Source organism: Pseudorca crassidens, chromosome 17 (genome assembly GCF_039906515.1).
Source record: "Pseudorca crassidens isolate mPseCra1 chromosome 17, mPseCra1.hap1, whole genome shotgun sequence".
Taxonomy (NCBI): domain Eukaryota; kingdom Metazoa; phylum Chordata; class Mammalia; order Artiodactyla; family Delphinidae; genus Pseudorca; species Pseudorca crassidens.
The window spans coordinates 16,052,932-16,069,114 of record NC_090312.1 but is presented as its reverse complement, the minus strand read 5'-3'; the positions used below and the strand labels follow the sequence as shown (position 1 = coordinate 16,069,114).

Sequence of the window (16,183 nt, the reverse complement as noted above, 5' to 3'; positions counted from 1 at the left end):
CCGAATAGCCAAAGCAGTCTTGAGGGAAAAAAGCAGAGCTGGAGGAATCAGACTCCCTGACTTCAGACTATACTACAAATCTACAGTAATCAAGACAATATGGTACTGGCATAAAAACAGAAATATAGATCAATGGAACGGGATAAAAAGCCCAGAGATAAACCCATGCACCTATGGTCAATAATCTATGACAGAGGAGGCAAGGATATACAATGGAGAAAAAGCAGTCTCTGTAAAAGTGGTGCTGGGAAAACTGGGCAGCTACATGTAAAATAATGAAATTCGAACACTCCCTAACACCATACAAAAAAATAAACTCAAAATGGATTAGAAACCTAAATGTAAGACTGTACACTATAAAACTCTTAGAGGAAAACACAGGAAGAACACTCTTTGACATAAATCACCACAAAATCTTTTTTGATCCACCTCCTAGAGTAATGGAAATAAAAACAAAAGTAAACAAATGGGACCTAATGAAACTTAAAAGCTTTTGCACAGCAAAGGAAACCATAAACAAGACGAAAAGACAACCCTCAGAATGGGAGAAAATATTTGCAAATGAATCAGCAGACAAAGGATTAATCTCCAAAATATATAAACAGCTCATGAAGCTCAATATTAAAGAAACAAACAACCCAATCCAAAAATGGGCAGAAGACCTAAATAGACATTTCTCCAAAGAAGACATACAGATGGCCAAGAAGCACATGAAAAGCTGCTCAACATCACTAATTACTAGAGAAATGCAAATCAAAACTACAATGAGGTATCACCTCACACCAGTTAGAATGGGCATCATCAGAAAATCTACAAACAACAAATGCTGGAGAGGGTGTGGAGAAAAGGGCACCCTCTTGCACTGTTGGTGGGAATGTAAATTGATACAGCCACTATGGAGAACAGTATGGAGGTTCCTTAAAAATCGAAAAATAGAATTACCATGTGACCCAGCAACCCCACTACTGGGCATATACCCAGAGAAAACCATAATTCAAAAAGACACATGCACCCCAATGTTCATTGCAGCACTATTTACAATAGCCAGGTCATGGAAGCAACCTAAATGCCCATCGACAGACGAATGGATAAAGAAGATGTGGTACATATATACAATGGAATATTACTCAGCCATAAAAAGGAACGAAATTGGGTCATTTGTAGAGATGTGGATGGATCTAGAGTCTGTCATACAGAGTGAAGTAAGTCATTAAGAGAAAAACATATATCGTATATGAATGCATATATGTGGAACAGAAAAATGGTACAGATAAACTGGTCTGCAGGGCAGAAATAGAGACACAGATATAGACAACAAACGTATGGACATCAAGTGGGGAAAGTGGTGGGGTGTGTGTGTGTGATGAACTGGGAGATTGGGATTGACATGTATACACTAATATGTATAAAATAGATAACTAATAAGAACCTGCTGTATAAAAAATAAAATTCAAAAATTCAAGAAAAAAGAGAACAATAACAAAGTAAAAATGCTTTGTTATTGTTAGGAAACTAACAGATATGTTAGAAAGAATGTAAAAATAAAATTATAGATTAATCAGCAACTGGAAGGTACATCAGTACCACAATAGTAAAAAAAGAGGAGGAGGTAAAAGAAAAGAAAAGGGGGGGTTTGGGCCTCCCTGGTGGCGCAGTGGTTGAGAGTCCGCCTGCTGATGCGGGGGACACAGGTTTGTGCCCCGGTCCGGGAAGATCCCACAGGCTGTAGAGCGGCTGGGCCCGTGAGCCATGGCCGCTGAGCCTGCGCGTCCGGAGCCTGTGCTCCGCAACGGGAGAGGCCACAACAGTGAGAGGCTCGTGTACCGCAAAAAAAAAAAAAAAAAAAAAGGGGGGGGTTTGTGGAGGGCGGAGCCTAAGCAAGGGCGAGGTTTGGGCAGTCGGCGGGGCCAATGCTCAGGACGCACAGGGCCCGAAAGGCCCTGGGGCCTGTGGGGAGTGGGGCTTAGGCTGAAGGAACAGAAGGGGCCCAGCCGTGCCCCCCACCGTGGCCTCAGAGGACAGGGGACCTCACCTGGGGACCCAGCAGGCTTCCTGGGCTCGAGTGGGCGGGGCAAACGCCCTCCTCTCCTCTCCTGCTCCTCCTGTCTGGGGTTTGGGAGGGCCCCTGCCGACTGCCTGTCCTGATCTCCCCGGCCTCCCTCCTATGCCCCCAGGACCTGTACGGCCAGTGGGGAAGGGGGAACCTTGGAGGGCAGGGGACCGGCCTGGGAGCTCAGCAGGCTCCCTGGGCCCGAGTGGGCGGGGCCGTTGCCCTCCGCTCTTTCCCGCTGCCCCCCAGGGCCCCTCTCCAGCCTGTGTCTCCTGATCGCCCCCCCCCCCATGCTCCCAAGGACCCACGCGGCCTGGTGGGGCCTTGGAGCAGGGGGAACCAGCTTGCGAGCTCAGCAGGCTCCCCAGGCCCTCCGCTCCTCTCCCTCTCCTCCCGGAGACTCCCTCTCACCTGCCTCTCCTGATCTCCCCGGCCTCAGGGGCGCCGAACTTGTCTGGCCTCCACTTCTTCTCCCCCCTCGGTCCCCCTCTGTCCTACCGGTTCACTCTGGGGTCCCTCCTGTCTCCTTGGGGGTCAGAGTTTCCCACCAGCGGCCGGCAGGCGCCCTAGTTGTGTGGAGACGCTGACCCCGCGTCTTCCCACGCCGCCATCTTCCGGACTCCGCTCCTGCACAGTGCACGATGCAGTGGAGCTCGGCAGTTCTCTGCAGACGAATCAGCCACACTGTGATAAACCCCATAGTACTGCACCTCCAGGGGCCACAGGGAGAGAGGGGTTAGCTCTGCCTGGGAGGGAAGTCGGGAGAGACATCAGAGGGAAGGTGACTGAGCATGAGAACGAGAAGACTTCAGACTCCTTTCTCCTCCCTGTGATTTAAGAGGTAGTACATAGCGCGGTGGTTAAGAGTATAGACTCTAGAGCCGTAGTGCCTGGGTTCAGGTCTGAGCCCTTCCATTTATCGGCTGTGTGACAGCAAAATCCTCTTTGTCCTCAATTTCTTCATCTGTAAAATAGGGATGGTGATATTGTATATGCCTCCCAGAGGGTGAGACACCCAGTACAGTGCCTTGTTTATAACAGCTCCTGTGTGACTGCGTTATTATTGCCATTGAGGCTTCCCACCAAAAACAAAGGGGATTCTCAAAAGGGGGATCCCTGGGACTTCCCTGGCGCTCCAGTGGTTAAGACCTCGAGCTTCCAGTTCAGGGGGCACAGGTTTGAGCCCTGGTCGCGGAACGAAGATCCTGCATGCCACACAGTGTGGTTAAAAAAAAGGGGGGGGGGCGGGCGGAATCCCTGGAGGCCTCCTCTGCCTGCACAGCTGTGGCGTTCCAAGCCCTCAGAGGTGATCTCAGGACTCTGGGTGGGGTCGGGGCTTTGAGTGAGCTCCCTTGGCTCTTATGTAGTTCTCCTTCTAGTTTGCAACTCCACACAGTATATTCATTTGATTTAGATGCATATCTCAAAGGAACATGACATTTGTTTATCAAATAATCATTTGAAAGGGAAAACAAGTTCTGTTGAACCCTGGACTTTACCTCCATACTTTTGTACCGAGTACATAATTTTTGCTAATGATAGCTGTCATTTATTTAAAAACTCCCTCTGTGACAGGCATGATGCTAAGCATTTTATATGCATTTTTGGTTACGTCTAACTGCAAGCCCAAAGTGGGTATTATTAGTGTCCTCATTCTGCAGACGAGGAAGGTACGGCTTGGAGACCTTTATTTAGAAGATGGTAGAGTCAAGATGGATACCCAGGTTGGTCCAATTCCAAAGTTATTTTGCTTAACCACTCTGCTTCCGTTTTGGTAAGAAAGGGTTCCGGTTTCTCTCTCCTGTTTCAGTGTGTGCTGCCTCGGAGGGACTGATCTGTGTGTGACATGCCCCACTCGTGCATTCTTCAAGGTGGGGAAGGCTGAGCCTGGGGGCCCTGCAGTCATAGCTGAGCTGGTCCACCCTTCACCTGGTAGCACTTCTCTGAATGGACCACGTGTTGCTCAAGGAGAACTATCTCTGAAGGGAGGGTCCTGCAGCCAATCCTTTATAAGTGACTTAATGCTACGAAATCTTTCAGGAGGGGAACCACTGATGGCGTGGATCTTGGAAATCTTGTGATGATAGGATAAAGGGAAAGGGAGACAGCTCCCAAAGAGAAATGTTTTGGGGATAGAAAGGGAGAAGGACTATGTGGTAAGAGGGAGGCTTAGAAGAGAAGGACAGGGGATCTTAGAGGGTGGGGGGCATGGAAGCTGAGATTTCAAGCAGTCAGACTGACTCTGAGTCCTGAGGACACCAGTGGTCTCTTGTTAGATACGAGTTACCCTGGTGACCAACGCTGGCACGTGGTAGGTATTCAGTAAATGTTTACTTATTTATAAATGAGTGTGGCTGGGGTGGAGGGGGGTGGACAAAAAGCACTTACTGAGCACCTACTGTATGCCAGGCACTTAAAAAGCTTTATCTTAGACAGTGGTCATAACAACTTTACAAGGTGGGTACTAACCCCACTGAAATGAGTAAGACTAAGGATCAGAGAGGTTAAATCACCTGCCCAAGTTGGACATAGGCAGGTGGTGACACTAGGGTTCCATTACAGGGGGTCTCTGATTCTAAAGCCACGCTCCATCCATGGTATCTCACTTCTTCTTAAAAGCGTTAAATTTAAGTGTTACCATAATCTCTCCAACAATGTCACCGAACAAGTTTATAAAGCACAACTCCATAAGGAAGCCCCGAGGAAATGAGGTGAGCTGTACTCACCTTGGCAGAGAAGTGGGACAATGTATTTTGTTTGGGTGAACGTTTCAGTACTTCTCGAAGGTAGCCACATCGTCCTGTTAATCATGGGACAGGCCAAAATCCACTCATTTAGTCATGCAAGTAGCTACTGAATACCTGCTAAGCACAGGATGCTGTGTTAGTGCCTAATACTGAGCCTAGCACTTTGAAGGAATAAATATATGATGAATGAAAGAATGAATGCTGGCCTCTGGAATCTTGTCAAGTGGCAGTTATAGCCCGAAGTGCCAAGGAAGCCATCAGAATATTTCTGTAGGAAAGATGCTGTGAGAATCATAAATTGCTTTGGTGTCACACTGTTGGGTACAGGTTACAAAAAAGATCACATTTCTATTTTCAGAAGCAACATAAAAACACACAGTTCTTTGTGATGTCAGTCACCGACACAGGGGAACTGTGCATTGCAATGCCTTAACTGCTGTTCATAGGTTGGTTGAAGCCATTCTCTTCCTGTCCAAAAAATCAAGATTTTCTCTGAAACGTTATGTTCAAAACCTCACTGTGTCTGAGGCATAAAATACTCTAAAGGCAAAAAGCAAGGAAGGCAGGAAATTGTGGAACGCATATTTTATGACTCATAAAAAAGAGCAATACAAATATTTTTTCGCAACCACAGTGCAAGTGATTTAATGCCATGACTAGAAATGGCTCTTGATGTAAAGCTCTGAGATGACAGTTTTATTTGGGCTTTGGAATCTAAGCAGTAGTTAGTTCAGGCCAGATCTCTCTCCAGTCCCTCCTGGAGAGAATGGTGAGAGGTAGGAGTGGAGTGCAGAGGTGGTGTGGAAATTTCCTCAGGACCCAGCAGGAGCTGTGCAGTCTGTGTTAACCTGAGAAATCACCCATTTGCCTGCACAGGAGACTGTGACTGTGGCCTCTTTCCAGGACTGGCCTCACACATGAATGCGGCAGTTTCTGCCTAGGTACAGGCACCTATCCCTGCAAGCAACCTTAGCCTTTAGCTCTATGAAACTGGCATGTTTCCAAACATCCAATTAAATAGAGGATGCAAGCTCATTACACTCTACCTTCTGAAGGTACCACCTGAATGGCCTGGCAGGGGGCTCTGAGTCACTCCTAGGTGAGCCACTCATGGTTCTGAACCAGTCATGTGGGTTGTGGTCCTTCTTTGTCCTTTGGTTTCTCCATCTGCATAATGGGTGCAGCCAACTTCCAATGTCACAATTTGCTATGGAAGAAAGAATGATGTCATGCAAAATGGTGAAGGTTATTTTGAAGACCCTGGTCAGGTCAATGCAGTCGAATAAATATCCACGAAACAGTAGAATTGCATGTGAGGAATATTCGATTGAAAATCCACTTTCGAGTATTTGATGGCGAAATTTTATTTGTTCACAGTGAAGAATCACTAGATCTTCCCCATTCTTAGTTTGCCCTTTCATAAAATGGAGATAATATGAGCATCTACTTGGTGAGGATGGTTGACCTTAGTAGCCTGGGCTTTGGTGCCAGATGACCTGGGTTGAATCCCAGTTCTGCCATGTGCCGGCTCTGGGCAAGTGAGCCTTGGTTTACATTTCTCCCTCCCAGAATTGTTGGGAAGTTTCAGCAAGACAGTGTATGTGAAGTACCGCAGCCTGTACACAGTACGTGCTCAATAAAGGGTAGCTGGTGTTATCATCACAGCACTACTGTGAGGATCGAATTGGAATTATGCTTGCAAGTAGGGTGGTAATCAGGTGGGAGTTCTACTCATGAAGCTTATATAAGCTCCTCCAGGGAAGGGAATCTGCATCCCTAGCATCCGATACTCAGTAGCACATCAGTTTCCGTCGTTGCTTGAATGTTGAATAAGTGAGCAATGGTGATGAGAATGTGTCCTCTTTACCCTTCACGGAGCCCCCTCCAACCCAGTCGAGCGATGTTTTGCTTTTCTTTTGGCCCCAACTTCCAGGTCATTTCCCAGACCCTCTCCCCCACCTGGAACCAGATGCTGCTGTTCAATGACCTGGTGCTGTACGGAGACCCGAAGGAACTGGCAGGATCCCCGCCGTTAGTGGTGGTGGAGCTGTATGACAGTGACGCAGTGGTGAGTGTCCCAGGGCTGCACTAACTGTGCCTTGCTAAAAACTCCCTGTTCAACTAACTTCCTTTATTTAACCAGCCTGTGACTATGCCCAGAGGCAGTCCTCACCTGGGAAACACTGATCTACAGAATCTGGGAAATGGATGATGACCATTTGCTTTACTGAAGGGTTTTTTGCTTAGATTTCCCTTTGGATTGCAATTTAAATAGAATCTGCTTCACAAAAGTTCAGTCCACATATACTTCTTCAGGAATATAATTATTATACCCAGCCCCCAGTTCTATACCTTATTGCTGCTTATAAAAATGTCCATGCCTTTTGAAAATAGCAGGTTTTTACTGATTTCGCCTGGTTGGAAGGAATGGATATATTGTCACTGATTCAGCATTTGTAACTGGGCCTTTTTTTTCTTCTTTGTTTGTTGCTTCCAAGCCCTGAAACAATGCATTCAGCTCTATCTCATTTCTGTTATGATATTAGCCAAACCTCTTTCTCTCCAAAGATGTCCGTGTCCTGAAACAGCAGATTCAAAAGCTTACTGGAGGCTTTTTTTAAAAAATTTAATTAATTAATTAATTAATTTTTGGCTGCGTTGGGTCTTCTTTGCTGCACGCAGGCTTTCTCTAGTTGTGGTGAGCGAGGGCTACTCTTCGTTGCGGTGCGCGTGCTTCTCATTGCGGTGGCTTCTCTTGTTGCGGAGCACGGGCTCTAGGCGCGAGGGCTTCAGTACTTACGGCTCGTGGGCTCTAGAGCGCGGGCTCAGTAGCTGTGGCACACGGGCTTTGTTGCTCCCTGGCATGTGGGATCTTCCCGGACCAGGGCTCGAACCCGTGTCCCCTGCGTTGGCAGGCGGGTTCTTAACCACTGCGCCACCAGGGAAGCCCCACTTTGTTAGTTTTTAAGTGTGACTGAGCTAAACCCATTTCCACCTCAACCAAGCTTCCTTCTACAGCCGGGAATGCAAATGCTTGTTTGTGAATCCAAAGGCAATGAAGTAGTGCAGGTACTAAAACCCAGCCTCAGCCAAAGAAAATGTGGGCACTGCCCTTGGACGTGGAGGTCATTTATCCAAGAGTTTTCACTCAATAAATATGTAATGAGTGCCTGCCCTGTGCCAGGGGATACAGCAGTTCTTGAGATAAATAGCAAAGCAGCCCCACGCTCCAGCCCCATGCTGCTCGTGGGGGGAATGTGGACTGAGGCTCCTGGGAGCAGGGATGAGGAAGAGGCAGGAGGTGACCCCATCAAATAGTTCTTAGAGGGCGTCCCTGGTGGCGCAGTGGTTGGGAGTCCGCCTGCCGATGCAGGGGACACGGGTTCGTGCCCCGGTCCAGGAGGATCCCACGTGCTGCAGAGCGGCTGGGCCCGTGAGCCATGGCTGCTGAGCCTGCGCGTCTGGAGCCTGTGCTCCGCAACGGGAGAGGCCACAACAGTGAGAGGCCTGCGTACCGCAAAAAAAAAAAATAGGTCTTAGAGAAACTTACCTCCTACACTTACATACGAAGCTATTCTCATACGCTCTTTTACTACCGAGAACAATAGGGCAGAATTGCTCTATTACCTAAACATGCTGACCTTAGTCACCATTACCGTCATCACCATCATCACCACCATCACCACCATCTTCATCACAGTACTATGGGCTGAGCACTTATTGTATACCAGTCATTGTGGAAAGCACATACATCATTACATTAATTGTCATGGCCCTATGAACAAGGCCCTATGCTCTTTTTAAAGCATGAGGTTCAAAAAAGGTTGAGTAGGGCTTCCCTGGTGGCGCAGTGGTTGAGAGTCCGCCTGCCGATGCAGGGGACACGGGTTCGTGCCCCGGTCCGGGAAGATCCCATATGCGGCCGAGCGGCTGGGCCCATGAGCCATGACCTCTGAGCCTGCGCATCCCGAGCCTGTGCTCCGCAACGGGAGAGGCCACAACAGTGAGAGGCCTGCGTACCACAAAAAAAAAAAAAAAAGGTTGAGTAACTGGCCCAAGTCCATAGATCTCCAAAGCAATAGATTTGGGAACTCCAACTCACGTTTGCCTGGACTCCAAACCTGTGTTCCCAGCCACAGGGGTTCCCTGCTCTGGAGATCTTCTGGAATATTTGGTGCCACCTTATTTCTCCTTTTCCCCTTCAAGTCTACCCTGGGTGATTATTTTTACTTTATTCCACTGAACTCAATACACTGAGGAAAGGGATAACCCCTAAGATCGCCTTGAGCCAGGAAGCCCCTAAGATGACCCTCTTAGGGTTTTCCCTGAGAGCCCAGATGGATTCTGCTGCTCCCCAAGGCTGTGGGAAGAGGTGAGAGGGGCTTAGCAGAAGAAGAGAGTGAGATCGTAGCAGGAGGGAGACACTGAGGCTGACAGTTTTGTGAAGATTAATTACAGAATCACACCGACGCAGATCAGAACCAGGTAGGTGACCACCAGGGACAAAACTTCATTTCTTTTCTGCCCTAGGGGAAGCCAGAATATTTGGGTGCCACCGTGGCTGGTCCTGTTGTGAAGCTCGCTGACCAGCACTATGAACCCCCCAGGCTGTGTTACCACCCCATCTTTTGCGGGAACCTTTCTGGAGGGGACCTCCTTGCTGTATTTGAACTGCTGCAGGTAAGTGAACCAGAAGTGCTATCTGCACTGGCCGTCTATCTAGTCTCCCTGGCCAGAGAAGCAGCCTCATGGGAAGGGTATGTCCATCACGTCATGCCTGGTCCCTCCCTGCTGTCCTGTGTCTGGAGACGGCTCCTTCTGGGGATCTGGGAGATGCCATTTAGGGACTCAGGTGATGGGTTATTCCCAGAGCCTCCGTGCTACAAGTCAGAGTCCCAGGATGAAAGGTCCATGTGGATTTGGCCAGCAATGCTTGAGCAGCCCTATGCGTCAGACCCTGAGCTCCATACAGACCACAGGAGGATATAAAAGGGGAAGGGAGCAAACGTTTGTGGACACTCCCACGTGCCCTGTGTTGTGTTTGCTGCCTCACGTACCTCTCATCACACTGAAACCTCCCTCAGTCCTATTGAGGTAGGGATTATGATTCCCATTTTGCAGATAGTAAACTGAAGGATTAATGTAATTGAATGACTTACTTTGTCATGCTGCTAGTCGGTGGTTGAGCTGAGAGCTGAACTTAGACCTTTAAAGCCTTCTGCTCCTTACACCGTATCACAAAGTTTCCCAAAGACATCGAGTTCTTAGTCTGTCCCACTAAGACATCGGGGAATTTATGAACATATGTCTAGGAGGACTTTTTCAGAAAGCAATGGCAGGATACTTAGGGAGGGAGGCTGAGCCTCTCAAGTCTGGCTGTCCAGTCAAGGACCAAATAGGACAGAGTGGTGACCTGGAGAGAAGTGACCAGGTGGGCCTGTATCAGGCCCTGACCATCCTCCCTGACCACCCCACTCACTGAGGGCAGCTGGCACTTAGCCTTTGGGTCAGATCAGTCCCTCTCTAGGAAAGCACATTTTCCAGAAATCCCAATTTAAAAAAATCTCTAGTAGAGAAACTAGAAGACAAACATTCCCAAGACGTAGCAAATGAGTAAGAGGGAAGGTGCTGGAGCTGGATCCCAGGAATACGGATCTCATTCCCACCACTTACTGGTGTGCGACTGTGGGTAAGCTGCTTTCTCTCTCTCTGTTTGACCTGCAAACTGGAGATGATAATTAACCTGCCTAAAGTGCCTGGCGTGGAATCAACACTCAACAAATGCTACCTATTTTATTATTATTAATATTATTATACCATGGAATATTAAAGCAAAATATCTAGTCCTATCTGTTTATTCAGGTGAAGAAATTGAGCTGGATAGAACGGTAATGGCTCGCTGGATATGGTAGGTCGGAGCCTAGAATCCAGTGTACAGATTCCCCCGAGAGCTGAAGAGGCTGAAGGGCATTAGAGGACGGGAACAGCTAGCTACGGGGTTAGACACACTTGTACTCAAATCCAAAGTGCCCAGGTGTGCGGCCTAGGAGCTGCATATGACTACAGAGATGAATTCTGAAGTGCACCCAATCAGCCTTTGACTGTCGTCTGGTTTTTGTTCCACTTGAGGAAGAACTTTTTAAGGCTGGAGTGGCTGCCTTGGAGAAAGAGCAACCTCTCTCAGGGGAACTGAAGCTGGATGAGCTCTTAAAGGGACAGAGTAGCAGGATCACAGGCGTCAGCTCCAGCTCTATGATGCTTGTAGTGTAGGAGGGGAGGAGAGAAGGACTAGTGAACTCTTTGTCTTACAAATCTTAGCTTCTAGGATTCCAGGATGATCAACCAAGTGAGAGTCTAATAGAACCAGCTCTCACCAGAGGGGTGTGTGTTGCACAGAAACATGGACTGTCAGAACTGAAAGGGCTCTTCAAAATCAGCTGCTGCAGTCTTTCCTTAATTGAGAGTCCAGGTGATTTTAGACCGTCAATGAGTCAAAATCTTAGGTTGAAAAATCTTAGGTTGAAACCAGGTAGAGCATTAAATCACAGTGAATTAATGTCGAGGGAGTGTTGCCTTTTTTTCTCAGGTTTATTGAGATATAATTGACATATAACGTTGTGTAAGTTTAAGGTGGGCAACATGATAATTTGATATATGTATATATTGCAAAATGATTACCACAATAAGGTTAATGAACACATCCATCCATCACCTCACATAGTTAACCTTTTGTGTGTGTGTGTGTGTGTGTGTATGTGTGGTGTGAGAACTTTTAAGATCTACTTTCATAGCAACTTTTAAGTGTACAATACAATATTGTACCTGTAGTCACCATGCTATGCATTAGATCCCCAGAATTTATTCATCTTCAAACTGGAAGTTTGTACCCTTTGACCACCTTTACCCACTTTCCTCACCTCCCTACCCCTGGCAGCCACCAATCTACTCTCTGTTTCTGTGTTTGTTTTCTTTTTTTAGATTCCACATATACAGTACTGTCTTTCTCTTTGACTTATCTCACTTAGCGTAATGCCCTCAAGGCCCATCCATATTGTTGTAAAAGCAATTTTGCCTTTTTGGATCCTTCTAAGTACCTTTAGAAGAACGTTTCACGCCCATCTGTGTATTACATGTTTCTTAACCTGCAACCTTTCTTCTTCAGAAAGCATAGGCTTCAGCTTCAATGCCTCTAAAGAAACATCAATGTTATCTATAAGAACATTTCTCAAAGTCTGCTTCTTGGAACACTGGCCCCTCCAAACACAGTGAAAAGAAATTTTAAGAAATGCTACACATGACATATTCCAATAACATTATTTTGTTTTCGTTGGTTTTCTTTTTAAAGTTACTTTCCATTGATGGCCAGTGGTACCTGTTTTACTTAGCAACTTGAAGTTTCCTTTCTAAAAATGAAATTATATCTAATGAAAATGTTTACTAGATAATAACACAGGTGGTAAAAGTGGTAGAAGAAAGACTGATTTGGGAAAACCAGCTTGAGTACAATGCTTTCCTTTTACATGTCAGAAAGCCGAGGCTCCCGGTTTACTGGGTGGGATTCAGTCAACTGCTCTTTTCATTGCATGAAGCTTCCTGAAGGGAGTTCCCTAATCCATCAATGAGGGGCTGGACCAGCTGATCCCAACAGGCCCTCTGAGGTCCTGGCTTTCTCCCAGTTCCACGGCCCCACCTCTGATTCTCCCGCCCTCCCTCCACCGTGAGCTGGGCAGACTGGTTCGAGATACGGCTGCTTCCTGACAGTGGGGTGTCAGAGGCAAGCAACCGAAGAGACACAATTCATTAGGGTTTCATTAGGACTTCCTCTCAGTTGATTACGTGTGCAAACATTAATTTGATCATCAGCACCACTGTCCCAGCATGTGCATCTCCTGCACTCCGGGAAGGCGGGAGCTGGAAAACGCCTTCATTTGTCACCAGTGGCTCTCAGTTTCCGTCTGTGGGTGGTTCACCTTCAGCCCGTCTGTCTCCATTACTGAAAGGCTTCCCTGTCTCAGAAGAAGGGTGCAGTACCTGGGTTCTTCAGTGCCCCAGACTGAATTCCTTACCTCCATTTTCCTCCTCTACCCAGCTAGCTGACCCTGTTTTCCCAGTCCTGGCCCACTGTCCCCCTGTTCTCCTAGACTCTCTGCCTTGAGAATTCACACTCAGCTGTAATTCTTCACTCTGGGTTTGTATCCATGGGCAAGCCAATCGTTCCAGCCCGGTGACTGTCCCTTGTTCCTGTAGACCCTCGTTCTCATCAGGATCGTTCCACTGGCCTCTTTCCTGGTCTCCTAGCTTCCTCCTCTTCCTTGTTTGCTTCATCCTCCGCATTCCTTCCAGAACGCAAGTCCACCATACCACTCTCCTCTTTAGACAGTCTGTTTCTTATCTCCAGGAGCATTTCCCAAAATCTGTATCTTTGGAACACAAGTCCCTCTAAATACAGTAAAAACAAAGTTTGGGGGCTTCCCTGGTGGCGCAGTGGTTGAGAGTCCGCCTGCCGATGCGGGGGACACGGGGTCGTGCCCCGGTCTGGGAGGATCCCACATGCCGCGGAGCGGCTGGGCCCGTGAGCCCCGGCCACTGGGCCTGCGCGTCCGGAGCCTGTGCTCCGCAACGGGAGAGGCCACAGCAGTGAGAGGCCTGTGTATTGCAAAAAAAAAAAAAAAAAAGTTTGGGAAATTCTTCATATTATGTCCCTCTTGGGACTTTGAAATGCCCGTTACCATAGTAAAGACTCTGAGAAGTCAGCTATAAAGAAACTTTTGAAATTTCTTTCTTTTTTGAAATTCAACATTTCCCAAATGTTTGTGAGTACAAATATTTTCTTTTTGCATGGTAACTCTTAATATTTCATGAAAAGAAAATCTAGCCCATAGGAGAATGTCAGATTTCCATAGCTTAGCATTTAAGCTCTCCCCAAATTAATTTGTCTTCAAACTGCCTTTTCCGGCTCACATTTCAGCACAGTTACTCTGCACGTACTGTGGCCTCTTTACAGCAGACTATTCTGAATTCTCAGACCTCAGCGCACAGATGTGCTTCTCTGCTTTTGGCCACGCTGTCACCCTATTTCGAAATGTCTCCCTGCTCTGCCGACTCCACCCCCTGCACTCTATTTACCTATTTAGGAGACTGATCATCCTCACAGTTCAGGACAAGAGTTGCCTCCTCCAGGCAGCTTCCCCTCCCCCACCTCAGTCAAATGTTTTCTCCTCTTCCATCCTACGTCACTTTGCCTCTTTTTCTATTTAATCCAGGCTTTTATTTTTAGGATTTATTTATTTATTTTTATTTTTGGCTGCATTGGGTCTTAGTTGCAGCATGCAGGATCTTCCTTACGGTGCCTGGGCTTCTCTCTAGTTGTGGCGTGTGGGTTTTCGCTTCTCTAGTTGAGGTGCACGAGCTCAGTAGTTGTGGCGTGCAGGCTTAGTTGCCCCGCGGTATGTGGGATCTTTCTTCCCTGACCAGGGGTCAAACCAACGTCCCCTGCATTGTAAGGCAGATTCTTTGCCACTGGACCGCCAGGGAAGTCCCAAATCTAGGCTTTGATAAAGGCAATTGTTTACAGCTCGTCTCCCTTAATCTGTAAATTTTTTCAAGGCAGAGGCCCCAAGACGAACAAAACATATGGTACTTTTTTTTTTTTTTTTTTTTGCGGTACGTGGGCCTCTCACTGTTGCGGCCTCTCCCATTGCGGAACACAGGCTCTGGACGCGCAGGCTCAGCGTCCATGGCTCACGGGCCCAGCCGCTCCGCGGCATGTGGGATCTTCCCGGACCGGGGCACGAACCCGTGTCCCCAGCATCGGCAGGCGGACTCTCAACCACTGCGCCACCAGGGAAGCCCACGTATGGCACTTTTAAAAGCACATCCAGAGGCACCATCCCATCCTGTGCCACCATCACAGCTGTTTTTGTGGCTTTACGTTTGGAGCCACAGGAGCAATTAGCTTTCTCAGGGAGGCGATGTTTTGCAGCCTGGATCGCTCACCTCCTCGCCGCCAGGCAGTGTTCACCTCACCTTTTCCCGGCTCCTTGATCTGGTTTGGTTCCTTCTGCGGCTTCATTATCTTGAGCCTACTTGGCATTCGCAGTGACTGCTGTCTTCTTTTTCTGGACTTGCTTATAATTAACTGAACCACATCTGCCGATGCCAGCTAGAATATGTCTGTGAAAAAGAAATGGTGATATGTTTGTGCTTTACAGGTTTTGATGGGCAAATAGGCTTTTTCGAGCATACAGAGCTAATGTGTGTCAGCCAATAAACATTTATCAAGACCTCACTGGTTTTGGAGCATTACCTGAGAGTCTGAGAATAATGAAGTAAACAAAGGCTTCCTCTTGGCCAAGTCAGGCAAACTCCCCCAGCGAGGAAAACCTCATGCTCCAAAGCAATGTTTAATAGAACATCTGGCTCCTGAGGGACTTGAAGGGTCAGCTGGCCCAATATCTGAGGTCCAGAGAGGGAAAGGGACTCATGCAGGGTCACACAGCAGAGCCTGGTTTCTGGGCTCAGTCCACTAGTTTCTGCACTAAGCCTCCAGAGAGGACACACTGTGTTCCAAGGACTGAAGATTAGGAGAATGGCCACAGTGGCCGGGACCAAATCAGGGGTGGCTTCTTGAAAGATGTACGTGTTGAGCCAGGTCTTGAAGGTAATGTGGGGTGGCCCACAAATGAGAAAGGCCCTTTCCTTAGGAGACTTTCTAAGTCCTTTGTGTGAGATTTCAATAAAGCATAGCAATTGTCCTCTTGCGGTTTTGTCAACTCCAAATGCACAGGAAATAACACCTTTTCCTGGAGGGCTGCCTTCAAAAGACTTCATTTTCTGTTTTACTGATTATGACTAGTCTCTGTGTGATTAAATCAATCTCTTGTAGTGCACAGTGGGAGGATAGTTAAGTCTCAGAGGTTTGGAATCTGATCAGAGACCCTTCTCTATTCTATGGCTGTAATTCCCCTGTCATTTCTTTTTTTTTGACTGAATATATATATACTTTAATGACAGAAAAAAATTAGATTTCAGCCATTTGTAAAATACTTGAATTTATCCTACATACTCAAAACATTCAACCATTACTTTACCACTCATAACTTTTCAGTTATTATTTAATGTCTGTAGGTTTACTTATTTCCTATTTCTATAATATCTGCAAACATCTAGATACCAGAGATATGTTTTAAATGTTTAATCCTATATATTTACTGCTTATATTCTTTAATGAATAAATGATCTGCAAAGGTGTTGCTAGAATTGTTTGCTTCCAATAATGTCAGATAACATTCAAAACACTTCAGAGTTTAAAATCCTACAGAGTATATTTTTCTGACCACTCTGTGAATCACGCAGTACTTCTACAACAACACCATAAATTCAGAAA

At 47.0% G+C, this 16,183-nt stretch overlaps 1 protein-coding gene across 1 annotated transcript in view; it reads left to right on the top strand.

Annotated features, from left to right (window-relative positions):
- Positions 1-16,183, top strand: part of FER1L6 (fer-1 like family member 6) — a 147,756-nt gene that overhangs the window by 89,855 nt on the left and 41,718 nt on the right. Inside the window, exons 21-22 of the mRNA XM_067711323.1 lie at positions 6,731-6,865; positions 9,328-9,477. Coding sequence (XP_067567424.1) covers positions 6,731-6,865; positions 9,328-9,477 — 285 coding nt within the window. The remainder of the gene's footprint in view (positions 1-6,730; positions 6,866-9,327; positions 9,478-16,183) is intronic.